This window comes from Chamaea fasciata, unplaced genomic scaffold (genome assembly GCF_029207755.1).
Source record: "Chamaea fasciata isolate MVZ Bird 193981 ecotype frontalis unplaced genomic scaffold, bChaFas1.0.hap1 SCAF_7, whole genome shotgun sequence".
Taxonomy (NCBI): domain Eukaryota; kingdom Metazoa; phylum Chordata; class Aves; order Passeriformes; family Sylviidae; genus Chamaea; species Chamaea fasciata.
The window spans coordinates 36,496,727-36,511,825 of NW_027094092.1; the positions used below are offsets into that span (position 1 = coordinate 36,496,727).

General features: G+C 35.0%; 1 protein-coding gene across 1 annotated transcript in view; it reads left to right on the forward strand.

Moving 5' to 3' along the window:
- AKAP6 (A-kinase anchoring protein 6) overlaps positions 1 to 15,099 on the forward strand; it is a 288,951-nt gene that overhangs the window by 242,596 nt on the left and 31,256 nt on the right. The window contains exon 13 of the mRNA XM_066188405.1: positions 1,979 to 2,203. Within this exon, the coding sequence (XP_066044502.1) occupies positions 1,979 to 2,203 (225 nt within the window). The remainder of the gene's footprint in view (positions 1 to 1,978; positions 2,204 to 15,099) is intronic.

Below are 15,099 nucleotides of genomic sequence, written 5' to 3' on the forward strand. Positions count from 1 at the left end.
TCCCATTAATTTCAGCATTTACAGGAAAATAAAATATAACTATTACAGTTTTTCTGCTAAATGCAGTTTCATGAATAATAAGCAGAGTTTGATAGAGTTTTGTTTAATTTAATAAAAACCTCTGCAGAAACTAACAGCACTAGACGTACTGTTTTAATTGGCATGATTACATTTTAATTGGCATGAAAAAAATTAAAGACAAGGATTTTAACTTCTAACAATGGCAAAATAGAGGGATATGGTTTTTAATATTACTTTCATCTAAGGTGAACACTGTGGAATGGAAATACATTAGAATGAAATGTCAGTGGTGCGTACAGTTTAATCTGTGAAATTTTGTCCCCTGTGCTGAATATTACTCTGTCTCAATTGCATATTAAACAACCCTATCAAGGCAGGCATTGGCATCTGCTGTGCTGACACAAATTGTGAATTAAATGAAATTGATGTCCTCTGTCGTATATTTATGAAGACGGACCATTCTCTGAAGTATTCTGTTTATGAAGAATTTATGATTGCAAACTGTTCCAGAACAAAAAAGTGGCAATAAATTCTTTTTTGTGACCCTACCCTCCAAGGGCATTGATTTCACCTCCTGCTGCTACTTTTGTTGCAGCATAAAAACAATAGTTAGTGCTGGATTCCACTGAGGGTCTTCAAATTATCAATATTTGCACCATGAAAATAGAAGGGTGTTGCCAAGAAAGCGTGTTTTTCAGTTATGATCTCCTAAAGATGTGATTTACAGAATGCCACATAGCAGATTAATATCTGTTGCTCTAATTTTATTTGTGTTTTAAAGCTTATTTTGGGAAGCTAATTTCATTCTAATAAATTAGATTCCAGAAACTTTCTATAGCATGCGCTTTCAACTGACAGACATACTGGGTCACCCAAAACTGTATCTTCATGTTACAACAATTAACCACCACTAATTATCAGTTTAAAAGGTTATTGGATGTGTGTGTCAGTGTATATTCAATATTCTACAATCAGTAACACAGATCTAGTGCTTATAATAAGTGTCAGCCTGACAGCCTCTCATAGGTCAGATAAAATACTGCTTGGCATAGAAGAAGCAGGCAACAGCACACCTCTCTTGTGATGTTAAAGGATTGCCTTTCAAAATACTGAAAAGAAAGGTAACTTTCTATCCCTAGCCTCTTCAGAATACTCATTAAGCACCCAGCATCCACTATCAAAATGCTATTCAGTGATTCTGTTATTAGAAATACTACTCTGAAAAGCTGCAGTAAATTAGTTTCATTAGCAATAAGAGGAGAACGTTTATTCTGGTTCATTATCTTAAAGTGGATGCTTAACACAGAGAACTGAAATTCGAATTTGGTCACCTAAAAAAGTGTCTTTATGTTCAGGAACAGTGGGGATTTTTGGTGTCTGAATGAGTTCATCCGCTTTTAAAAACAAACCAGGTATTTTGTGACCTAACTCTTCCTCTATATAGCCTATGGGCTACATGTATGGAAATTACAACCTAACAGTTCATACCTCAGAAAATATCTCAGTGTTTCTCCAAAAATTTAAATGGTACCTTGGATGGGAGTCTGACGAGCTCAGTGATTGTCATATTTTCTGTTGCTGCCTAGAAACCAGTAACTCTTATGCCCATAAGTGTCTAAAGCCACAGAAAAATTCTGTAGAGTAACTAGTTTACAAAGTTATGAGGCTTTTTGTCTCCTCTGTCCTTAATTACTCTTAGTAAACACTGATTTATAATCCTTCTAGTAAAGTCAGTGACCCAGAGAGAACAGCATAAGTGAGAAACAAGGGTACGAAAATTGAAATGTATTGAAACAAGGAAACAAAGAATGAAACTGATTGATATTAGTCATCATGATTAAAAAACACATCTCTAGTCATTTAACACATTCTTCTTGTTGCACATTAACCTATATATGTTTTGGTACATAATAATCTATGGCTTTTTTTTTTTATTATTTTTTATCTGATGCATTAGAAAACCCTAGGAGAGAAGATCCAAGACACAATGGTAGGGCACAGTGGGTTAGGTCCACGTGACCTGCTCTCGCCTGAAAGCGGCAGCCTGGTAAGGCAGCTGGAGGTCAGGATCAAAGAGCTGAAAGGGTGGCTGAGAGATACAGAGCTTTTCATCTTCAATTCCTGTCTGAGACAAGAAAATGAAGGAACAATGAATGCTGAGAAACAACTGCAATATTTTAAGGTAATAAAAAACCGATCATAGCTTTCATAGAGAAACTCTTCTTTATGGTGGGATGAAATATTTATCTTATACATAACATTATGCAATGCATGTATATATTTAATTATATATTTTCATTTATGTGTTCACTCATGTTTATTTTATTGAATAGCTACAATATTATTTATTTTATAACTATTTTTTGCAAAAGAGGGCTTTAGAGGGCTAGTTGCACCACATTGTAATAGCAATAGTATTCTTTCCTTCTACCTCACTATAAAACATATAGTCATACAATCGTTTGGGTTGGAGGAGACCCTAAAGATGATCTATTTCCAACCCCCCTGAAATGGGGAGGGGCAAACAAAAAGCAGCTGAATTTTGTCACAAAAAACTTCACTCAGAATTTCACTCTGTGCATAAGGTAATGAAGGTCTTGTGTGATCATCAGTTTAATAACCTATATCTCTGCACATATGAGTCAAGAGCAACCTATCTGAGGTAAAAAATACATTGAGCTAAATTTAACATACGTGAGAAAACATTCAAGGTTGTGGTGACTAGATACGTGGAGAAGACATATACGCTATGAGATTTGCATTAATCTAGGCCACATCCTAAGCCTAAGGAGATTTATAGAAAGGAGGGAGAAGACTGTAGTCACAATGCTTTATTCAGATGATAAGCTCTTTGAACTGAAGGCCAGTGTTGGGCTTTGCAACTGACTTAGTGGAGGTTGCATGTTTTGTTCCATTCCCCATAAGAAGTGGTAACATTCCGGAAAGAGGGCTGATTTAGCAAACACACCTGATAGAATTGTGCAATTTTCTTCTGTTCATAGTTTCTAAATAAATCCTCACCCAAGTGATCATTGCAGGTCACTTTACTCTGCAAGTGATCTTTCACCAAAGAATAAGAAAGGAATCAGAAGTCATTGTTGAGCTTTAGAGGTAAAGGGATTTTTTTCTCTTCCACTGGTACACCAGGGTGCCTAGGGCAACAGCACTCTCAAGGTAATGGACAATTTCTTAAATATGCACCTCAAAGACTATGTTGCCAGCACTTCTAAATGTACTTTTCTTTTGTACAAACATTCAAGAAAACAACAGCAGAAATATTATTTTCTTCCCTTTTGGTCGTTCTTTAACTCTTCATTTTTCAATCAAGATGATTAGTGAGAAGGGTGTGTCAATGTAAAGTCAGTGGTTTTCAGGTTCCTGAATGTGTCCATTTGAAAGCAATTTTAAGTTTTTTTATGACATCAATACTATTTTTTTAATGATTTGTAGTCTTCTGCTAATCAGGGAAAAAAGTCATGATGATTCCCTTTAATCTATCAACAAACATCAAAGCAAGTGATCAGGAAGGACTATTGATAGACCTGCAGAACTTCACAGCAATAGATGCATATTCTCCAAAGGCAATGCTGGACATTTTTATTTCTGTAGATAATGATGGCATTAAGTGCAGAGCTATGTAGTTAAAAATCTAATTTCAGGCAAGCTTTTTTTAAATCTACTTTTTTTATACTCATATATATACGCACACACACACAGAAATACCATACCATTCTTACATATTTTATGCATAAATCTCTCAAATTAAATCATTTTATACATATATGACATGATATGCCAAAAGCTCTAGAGATGTTAAACAGTATAGTATCACCCACCATGATATAGCCATAGTATTTCCTTACTCGGTTGATTATCTAATAAGTACACAAATAATACATTAATTATTTTCAAAATGGTAGCCATTATAGTATAAAAATAATTACCTATCATATATGGTGAGAACACATCCTTTTTTCATATGTATTGAACCATCTTTGTCTCATTAAATCTGAAATCCACTATAAGTAAGTTTTCCATTCTTCACTGATCTCCTGGGGAAGTGTATAAAAGAGAAAATGGATATAATTAACAATACTGCAATGTATAATACATATATTTGAGAAAGAACATTTAGAACATTTTCAAAAACATTAGCTATGCCACTAGTAGAAAACCTGCTGGGGTTTAGTTTGACTTACTTTCCACTTAACTTAAGAGTTTAACCTTATTACTGCTTTCACTGTGGTAAGTGAATTATTGTTTCTTAATGGAAATTTACTGTGATGTACCATCCCAATGCACACAGCCACTGTACACAGGGAAACATTTTTAATAAAATAAACTCAACAATGCTGTTGATTTTCATTCCATAATGTTATGCTTTAATTTACACTTATGCCTTAGAAAAAACAGTTATTCCAATTTTTGAGGTATTTTCCTTCCATTTTGCAATTGGAGGACGAATTGAGTGTGTAGTTCACATGCAGTTGGGACCCAAGATGAGGGTGTTGTGACAGGATGAGTAGTTACTAAATTCACTAGTAGGAAACTATTTTGAATTTTTCCAGAAAAGTCTTTTTTTGTAGAAAATAATGCCATATAAATTTGAGTGTTCTTTTTATTGAAGAATTCACTACTCCATTATTTTCTTTTGGAATACTCCCGTGTAATAATAATACTTAGAATTTCTATAGAACTGTCCAGCCAAGGAGCTCTACATGCTGCACAGCCATTACTGAACTAAACCTCACTAAGCATTTGAGGTAGGCATTATTATCATCCCCTGTTTAGAAATGAGGGAAATAAAATACATGGGGATTAAATCACTTTTCAAGATTTTCACGGAAAGTCAAGTGTAGCCTAACCACAGCTTCTGTTCAAGAAGGGAGGAAGAATGAACACAAGTTGCTGAACTATAAAGGGGGAAGCCTGGGTGTCTGACTCCTGTTATTTCTTCTGTTGCAACACAGAATGTAGACTAAGAAAATAATAAAAAAAATACTTTAAATGCTTGAGCTCATCATAGCTACAAACCTGTGTTTATTTTATTTATTCATTTTTTATTCCTCTTTAAGTCCCTTAAGTTCATGTTTTCTAGCTTTCCACAGAAAACAATGAGGGGAAGAACCAGAATCTTACTTTTTTTTAATGAAATACAAGATTCTCAGGTAAACACATAGTTCTAGCCCCTGAAATACCAGATATAATGAGACTAATAATTGGCACAACTGATTTCCTAAACTAACAATGTACAGCTATTTTGTGGGTCAGGAGAGATTTGGAGCTGCAAAGAATGAGAAGCAATAATAAAAAGAGTTTGCATTCTTTCGTGGAAGTTTTTCTAAGTTTCATTTGAGTAAGGTCCAGCCAGAAATTTATGTGGCTGTTAGCTTGTCAGTAGAAGTGGTCTGCCATGTTTCTTTTATGTGCCTGGGACTTCAAAAAGCATGCTTTTTTCTCTGCACAGTGCCCTCCAAAAGCAGCAAGGGAGCCTAAATAATTACTCATATATTTCTGTCACTTGCAATAAAACTTAAGACTTTAAGTGTTTTATATAGAGAAATGATCAGCCTCAAAAATTGTTTTGGCTTTGGCTTACAGACCAGCTACTCAAGAATAAGCTTAGACTTGTGAGTAGCTGTCTGTCTCAAGAATCCCTTCTCAATCATGTACAACTGGGAAAGCCTCTAGTGTTCTCAGTAGCAAGATTTATAAAGGAACCTGTTCTCTTCCTCCTCCAAAATTGGTGGGGAACAAGATTTTCCTCTTCAGAACAGGATTTTAGCAGAGATTTTCTGCTAAATTGTGTTTGGCAAAAATAATGTTGCATTTCACATCATTTTCTGATCTGGTTTTATTTGAAGCAATAAGCAACATGCTGTATAGAGTCATACCTGTCTCTTAAATCTTTATTTGTGATTTTAACAAAAATAGTCCGGGTTTTCAGCAGCCCTGAAAGCTTGTGGTTTTCATTGACTTTAGTCAATATATCCATTAAAGAAATCAGACATCAGACTACTTAATCATACAAAACGTGTTGAAAATTTCTTCTCATTTCAAATTTCTAAAAGTCAACGGTTTATTGAATTCCACAGCTTGTATTATTTGTTGCCATTTTTCCTTGCCTTGTAAACAGTGTAAATTCTGTGATGCTTGTAACTATTTCTAATGACTAGACCCACTCAGAACTGTAAGTTTTCGTCTTCCACTACATTTATGACTTGAGCACACCAGAGGATGTTATGTCATTTAAAAAAAAGAAGTATTTCTCAGCAGCATCTCTTATTTCTGAATGCCTAAGGCAACTGAACTTTCTGATTAAATAATACAGGTTGCATTGGTAATTAATAGTCAATATGTCTTATGGTGAGTTTTATATTTATTGAAAAGCTTGTAGAAGAGTCAGCACTGTATGTCATACAAAAAATCAGTTAAACATACTTCAGTCAAATAAAACACAAGTGAGTTTGGTAGCATGTAAGATTATGGCCAAAATGAGGTAAAACTATTAATGTTGAATCAAGGTCTGGAGACTCAGAAATTAAAGAAAATGCTGGCTGTTCCTACAGGTGGTGGGAATTGCTTTCACCACTGCATTTTGGATCCTTTACAGATTTTAGAATAATGTTTCTGGCAGAACTGCAATCAAAGAATTACAGTATTTCAATGTCCATGTAACAAAAATATGCAAAACAGTCTCTCACAGAAAGTCCAAAAGAAGTCAAGCTGGATTTAATCCTTTCCACACCTCTATGAAGACAAAAAAAAACCCCAAAAACCCAACCAAACAAAAACAAACAAACAAACAAACAAAGGTTATAATAGTTTTAATAAATTTCTCAAAAGGAGTGTGACTTCAGAGACCTAAAACTTTTCACAGATAAATAATTATGTACCCAAATTTTGTTTGGATTAAATTTTAGCAAAAAGAAAGGATTACAGTACTAAATCATACAAAACCAGGTAGGATTCCAGAGCTGAATGTAGCCTGATGCCTCTTAAAAAGGTTTGAAACTAATTCAGACTGAATTTCCATGACCCACCATCCCAAAGGAGCACTTCTGTGGACCACTGAAATGGGAAGCCACACCTTTATAGTAAAGAAGCTTTACATACATATCTTTTGGCACTAATACAACACATGCTTATATCTCTAATTTGATTTAATATACTAAAATATTAAATATTAAATAAAATATCAAATACAAATATTAAAATATCAATGCACAATACTCTGTATATATGCAAATACACAAAAACGCAGAACGTTTAGAAATTTATTTTATCTCAGATTTTGATTTTATATGCTTATTACTCACTGGAAAAAGTTCACTTTTTGTTTCAAGAAGCTCTCCCAATTTAAGGCAACACTGATATTACATAGAATTCCCATTTAAGAGTAAATACTCTGCTGAGATAGCAGCTGTCATTCCATCATCTCATTTTGGCTGTGAATTCTGAACCATAAATTCTCTGGTTTTTTACATTGTTAAAACATCAAAATTCATCTTGAAGGATATCTAGTTTTCTAAATCCTTTTTTTCCTCACAATTGCTCCCTTTCCTGGGAGAAATAAAGAGACAGAAGAGCTCTGTACTAAGATTGAGGTGTGGAATGTAGATTTCTCTAGTAATAGGAAGAACTGTGCTCACAGAGCTCAGATACAGCAATATACTGAATGCTTTGGTGGACAGAGAATAACCTGGTGGCTGTTTTTAGGCTACAAATTCATTTTTTTCTTACTTCTTAGGTCAATTTTATGTACTGGTGTTATTTCTGATACACCAAGATGATTGCCCTACAAACCACATAGGTAGAGGCATGTTAAAACAGACTAACTACAGGGCAGAGATCTCTGAGTTTCTTTTCTAGTAATTGGAAGGCAGAAAAGTGCTTTTGGGATGCAATCAATCCATTCTGGTTTAGGCATTCAAAACAAAAAAAAAAAATCCAAAATTTAGGCTATGGAGTAAGATGTACTGTACCTCGGAATACTGTCTTCTAAATGACTACCTCAGGGTCCACATTGTCCATTGGTTCAGGTGAATCCCACTCAAGAAATCATCAGGAGTATCATTAGGACAGAGGGACTTGGGGATGAGACAATTGCAATTCCAACTTAGAATGATTTACTTATATTTGTGAGGTTCTTCTACACTAATTAGAGGTTTATTTCTTTTCCAGAAAGGTTAAGCCTAAATTTCTCTTTCAATCCTCCCAGATGTGCAATAGGGTGCTCATTTGACCATCTTGTTAACTGGAATTGGTGAAGAGGCAATTGAGCCCTTGTCCTTGTCTTTCTTACTGTACTGGGAGGATCTATTTTTAATTCTCTTGTCATGGGTAGGTTGAGAGACTTCAGGTCTCACTCAATTTGAGCAACACAGGAGACACGGGCTCACAGAGAAAGCTGTTCCAAATGGGCCGTTGCAAAGTAAGGTTTGCAACTTCATAGTGACAAAGGGCTTAGAGTTCCTTTCCCAAGACTTTCATATCAATGACATCTACAGACTCTGAGCTATATTTTCCCCTCTCAGTCATGGCCTCTTGAAGAGTCATATGTGTAGAAGTAAAAAAATGGCTTCTTTTGAGAGAACATTCTCAGTTCTATCACTTATTATTTTCATTGTGATTGAAGACATAATTGATTTTTTTTTCTTTTGAGCCATCCAAATGACTCCTTGAAAATGACACTACTTAATGTTCTGCTATTGCCTTTAAGACCTATTTACTGCAAGACCAGAATCATTCTCTTCTGTTGCTATCAACCTGAAAAAGGAAAATAAGAAGAAAGCAGCAGATGACAAAAGAAGAAAGAAATATTTCCCCCCAAAATAAGCCCTAATTTACAGAGAGGGTTGGTAATTTGGTTGGCCTCAAAGCTTTTCCTTTATTGCTGGTAACAGGTAGAAAAACAAGTACAGCATGGACTGGGAATATAAGACACTTAACAAAAATTTACTGTACTCTCTCTATCAAAGTTCACTTTGTACTACTGCATGTGATTAGATGATTTATTTGATTGTCTGTAAATGACTTTGGAGTCACAGCATTGCATTTTCAGGTGCAAATCTATCCAATATTAGTGGATTATTGATTGAATAGTGTCTCTGGAGACATTTAATCCTACTAATGAGGTTTTTCTTTAATTGGTGGATCACTGACCTAGCAGACTGTTACCTAATTTTGGTTTCAAACTGGATGGTTTTCCCAAGTTTTGTCTTTGTATGTTAGTTCAAAGATCATAATCCCAATAGGGAGTGTTGTTATAGACTGTATTAGTACCTTAATTTACACTGAAAATAATTTCATACTGCCAGGAAATCTATTTGTTTTAGTAGAATTGTTTGCAGGGTAAAGTGTAATTTGAGTAAGAATATGAGTGTAAAAGCACAGGTCTTCAATATACATTCCTTAGTGTTCATTGCAGTCCTTATCAGGTAAATTATGTATCACAAGATGTCATTCAGGAATGGGATTTGTAGACTGGTACCATATTTCTAGAGACAGGAGAGTGGCTTAGGTTATGCTTGCTGCATGAGATCAATGGGGAAAAAATAGTATGTGGATTCCTGTCCTTTGAAGGATGACTCCTTTAGTGTTCTATTAGGCAAGAGCTGCATTTGCTCACCTCAGAATAAAACTGAAGGCCTGCCTCCTAATCTGATGGATTTTCTGTGCATTTTGTCAATGGCTGATGGTGTAATGTCATTCTTATGGAACTATCTTTCCTTTTGTCATATTGATGCTTATTTTCATGTTTTGGTCATCATAAGAGGAATCTCATTATGTTCTAAACATTAGTGAAGGAAGAAGTGAATGCCTTATTCATGGCCCCATTGCTTTCATCCTGTCTAGTCTTCTAACCCCAATCCTATAGTCCAGGCAGTGGAAGAATGGCACTTGAAGATGCAATAGTATGAGTACCTCTGAGTCTCTAAGACCATCACAGACAAACAGTCACCATAGCCAGACATTTGGTTTTTGATAATCCTTAGTTTTTTGACTGCCATTCACAGTTCATCTTGACCAAATCACCTGCTTCTCTCCTTCCTTTTAATTCAAGCCTTCTTGTAGTCCTGGGACTAAACTCTGTATGTCAGTCATGTCTGTCTAACTTGTACAAAAGGCAAGTTACTATTAATTTAAAACTTAATGTATTTATAGAATCATAGAATCATAAATTTTGGGAAAGACCTCCAAGACGATCGAGTCCAGCCTTCGTCTGAATACCACCATGTCAACTAAACCATAGCACTAAGTTCCTTTCAGGTAGTTTTAGAGAGTGATACCCTGAGCCTCCTTTCCTTCAGGCTGAACAATTCCAGCCCCTTCAACCTCTCCTCATATGATTTGCCTTCCAGAAACTTCACCAGCTCTGTTGCCCTTCTTTGGATATGCTCCAGCACCCCAATGTCTTTCTTGGAGTTAGGGGGCCAGAACTGGACACAAGATTGTGATGCAGCCTCACCAGTGTCAAGTAGAGAGGGACAACTACTTCTGTAGTCAGTGTGATCCCTTGTCTTAATCTTATTTACCAAGTCAGGTACTGAGATAGAGCTACCCTACATCTGAGAGGGGTGAACCTATCTCATCACAGTGCTGCCTGGCTATGGTTGATTCTGCCCTAAGTAGCTTCTCTTGTTGGGGACTCTTACTTTTGTCTGGAACTGAAACCAAAAACTGTGGGTCTATCTGTATATTTATGCTTAAGGTAAGGCAAAAGAATGTATATCCATTCTGAGAATGCACTGCTTTTTGGAAATAATATGAAGAACACAATTTCTGGAAAAGCCTGCTTGTTGTCCCTGTGTCGGATAGACATGAAAACATCACTATTTATTTTCCTCAAGTTACCCTGGCACAGCTCAACCTGTATGTTTTTGTATCCAGGCAAAGTTTACTTCACTGACATAAGAAAAAAGCCAAAGGAAATATTTTTTTCTTACTTATTACATGTGTTTATTTTCCCTTTCCTGTTCTGAAGTCTCCAAAAGAATAGTCTAATCTATTTCATGTTCACTGCTTTCCCCTAAAAAAAGGTAATACCTATACACTGCAGGACATGTTTTCCTGTAATTCAGAATAGGGTAAGCTCTCACTCTATTTTGGAATATCCCAGGCCCATTGCTCAAGGACAGCAAAAATACAAGTTTACCACCTATGAGGTAACTAGATTAAGAAAGGGAGTAAGTACAACAGTAACATCTGCACCTCAGCTTGAGAGTTACAGGTATTGATGTACACCCAGGCAAGGATGTTTTTCCTTTAAAGCCTAATATAGCTTCAAGATAGAATACAAAGTTTTAACAGTTTTAACTCTTCATTAAAGATGCCTGAAATTCATACCTAAGGTTTTTAGGCAATTGAAGGGGATTTCTTGGCATTCAATGTGTGATCTATGTGGAAAATCATCTTGATTTCTTTTAAGATGTAATTCTAAGTGAATTTCAAAGATTGGAAGTCAAGTTGAACCTAAATGATGCCTCACATGATTTTTAAAAAAAACAGTTTCCAGCTGTACCTGAATTTGTTTACTCTATTGAATTTCTACATGTTTCATTTGAAGCTCTACTCTGTGTGGTGATCTAACAAAAATTTCAAATTTATAATGTCCAGTATAGGCAAACATATTTTTGATCAATGTGGTTCAGGATTCACTACAAAATCAAAACACAATGCTGATGTTTATCCTACCTGTCTGATGCTTAGCCTGCTTTTATCTTAGCTTTTTCTGGGGGCAAAAAAAGAAACCCTGGAAAATTGTGTCACTTCCTGCAATGTTTCTCCTTTGAATCTTTTTCAGTGGAAAGATAATTTCTCAAATTAAATGAGAAGAGGACATGAACCAAAGGCTATAGCATAGTCTAGCATAAACACTATGCTAGACTAGAAAAATGGATCCTCCTGCCATCTCCTCTAGCTCCTCTAGCTGAGTGACTTGGTTTATTCCCTAGAACCAAGTTAACCCCAACTTCAAAGTGTGTAGTGTATAGCTGTAAAATACTACAGTCTGAAAATGAATCTAATTCCCTGTATGAAATTCAAGAAAAATAAGGCTTGGAAAAGATATGTTGTATTTCAGTAGGGAAGATCCATTTTCATCCAACACCGTTTTACTTTTGTTTTTTAAAGTTATCTTCCTGTAATTGCACACTAGTTTATAGTTGAGATAGGAGCATCTTAACAATAATGGGCACTTTTTTTAACAGATTATTGCCAAAAGTGCATTTTTTATTCCAGGGAGACACTGTAATAGATACCAGCGCTTTTGTAATGATACAGGCAATCTGTAAGCTATTATAGTTTCTTTTATAGTAACTAAATCTTCATATTGTTTTATGCGTCTGGAATTTTAATAGTGTTTTTAATTTATGAAGAGGAGTATATTGCATATTACTAGTTGCATGGGAGTATGAGCTCAAAAACAGACCATTGAATGGTATTCTCACAAACAAATATTTTGAAGTACTAAAACGGGCATAAGGAATAGAACAAAGAAGTTAAAGAATGCCATACAGATATAATAGTAGCTTTTACAGAATGGGTCCAGAACCATCTAATCTGAATTATGACTCTTTTTATTGCACATATTTTACTTCTAGTGAAAAAAGGGAATGCTATTTAAAAGTAAATATTTTACTTAATATATTTACCTAGTTAATGAATTTAATTATTAGAGTAATAATAAAATAACATATGAATAATCAATTATGTTAATAATACATAAAATAATAATAAATATTTCAATTATTTATTGTAAATAAATACAGATACCCGTGTAACTTTTTAAAGCTAATGAAAATAATTCATTAAATACTTGCTTATATGTAGAATGCAAGCCCCTATGTACATACTTAAAACTAGTGCAAAAATGAAGTCTTTTTTCCTAATAGGTCATTGTCATTTTTTATATGTCTAGAAAGAGACACAGTTCTCTTGCAAGAGAAATATCGTAACACTTTGCTAAGCAGTGAGTTACAGAGATATGATCAGTGTAGCAATTTAGTGGTTGTAATACCATTAAAAGTAGGGCTTTTAAATGAAGAGAAGCAGTTCCCTATTTTGAAAGAAGTGATATTCTACTTTAAACTGTCATTTTGTATTTCTGACTTGCAATTAGATGATATTTCTAAAATGTCATTCCCAGATTCTGTTGTGACTGTCTTCATAATAAAATGTGACAGGAAAGATATTATATCAATACTTTTTCCATAATTAGCATTAAATTTCTCTCAAGGGTTAAGTGCAAAGGTTTTTCACTGAATGGTCTGCAAGCTTTGTGCCTTTAAAATCTTTAATATAGCCAAGACTGCTGACAACTGGGAGACAGATCTATGAACAAACCTGTTTGGAGAGAATAGTTTTGTGGTGTGTGATATATGTTACGCAAATGAGCTTATTAGGGCTCTCATCTATTTTATTAGTGGTGCCCAATTTAATAGAGGCATTTAAAAAACAATATTTCTGCCTGCCTCCTTGAAGTGAAGAAGATACATTGATATAATTGAAAGCAAATGATTGCATGTTGTGCCATTTAATCATGTCATTTTTCAATTGCTGTTTTTTGCACTTCACTGCATACTTATAGAATATTTAGCTTCAATATAGATTAAGTCACACAGTATGCAACTGAGTAGATTTCCCATATTAGGTGACAAATTCTTTTAACCTTGAAATCAGCAAAAGCACACAGGTTTGGCAGTATTTTTCTAAACAATGACAAGTAATCATTCATTTTCTATCTTTGTCATTTAGCTTCTTTATTTTAAGGAATTATTCTCTTATTAATATTTTTTTGAGGAATTGTTGATTTTCTTTTTCATTCAGAACCAAAAATACTTCTTTTCACCATCTGTCCTGTAAGAATGCATTACCCTGAGAAGTTCCAACAGGCATTGCCATTTCACAGACAACACTGAAAACTACATTTTACACAACCTTTGCAAGCATTTCCTCTTTTCTTTTTCCTGTTTTCCTGTTTTATTTCTTTTTATCCATGTTATTTTTATCGGTATTGTTTCTGTTAGTTGTGATACTTAAAAGTTTTACATTATCACTTTTAAAGACTAAAATTCTACCCTAGCCAAAAATCAGGCATAAAATGGCAAATAAATTCTAAGAGGTGTAGTTTAATTGGTGTACACAGAAGGGTGACTTCCATTCTCAGATCCTGCCTTAATATCTGCATGTGTTTGTTGTACTAAAAACCAGCAGATCCATCCTCCTCAAAGAACAACTGGTGCAATCAGAAGTGTATCATTCCTTCCCTCACATACCCACATCTTGCAACAAGGAGGGAGAGTAAGCCTTTAACAGCCCAAGGTTAGACAGACACTTGCTCAGATCTGGTCATTTATCTGCAGCTGAGCTTCTTTTGTGTTCCTAAAACCATCCTGTATTGCCCATGCATACACAGAAGCCCAGAAATAACACTTACCTCAGTATACCTTGGCATTTCTTCTGGACCTGAAAGCACAAAGAGAATCCATCTGTTTAAGTTAGTCTTTGTCACTGTCTAACTATTTTCAAAACTCTGGCCATCTCTATATGAACATTTAGTCCACTTGAAAACAAGAAACTTCATATCCCAAAAAAATGAATTCTCCAAACAATATGTAATAAATGGGGCTATGAAAACATCTCAGTAATCCACATGGTGAATACGTGGACTATGTGGATTTAGGCAACTCAACTAATTTTACAATAAATTTAAACTACTTTTACACACAATTAGTCCCACTGAATTAATCAAAAATCTTAAATAGTTACTATTAAACACCTGGTCAAGATTCTTGATGTAGCATGTTATAGTGGCCGACTCATCTTACGTGTTATGTGAGAAAGCTGACTTCCCACACAGGTCTTTCAGTCATGCAGAGCAGGCGGTGCAGCAGACCTCAGGTGCTGATATGCTGCAGGAAGGCTAGGAGATGGAGACTGGCTGGGGCTTGAGGAGCTATAACATTTCTCAACTTTCCACCTTTCTATGGCTCTCATATGCTCTGGCACTGCCTAAAGCTGCAGACATGTTCTGGTCACATGCCATTCACTTAGGAGTCGCGCAGCTAAGCCAAG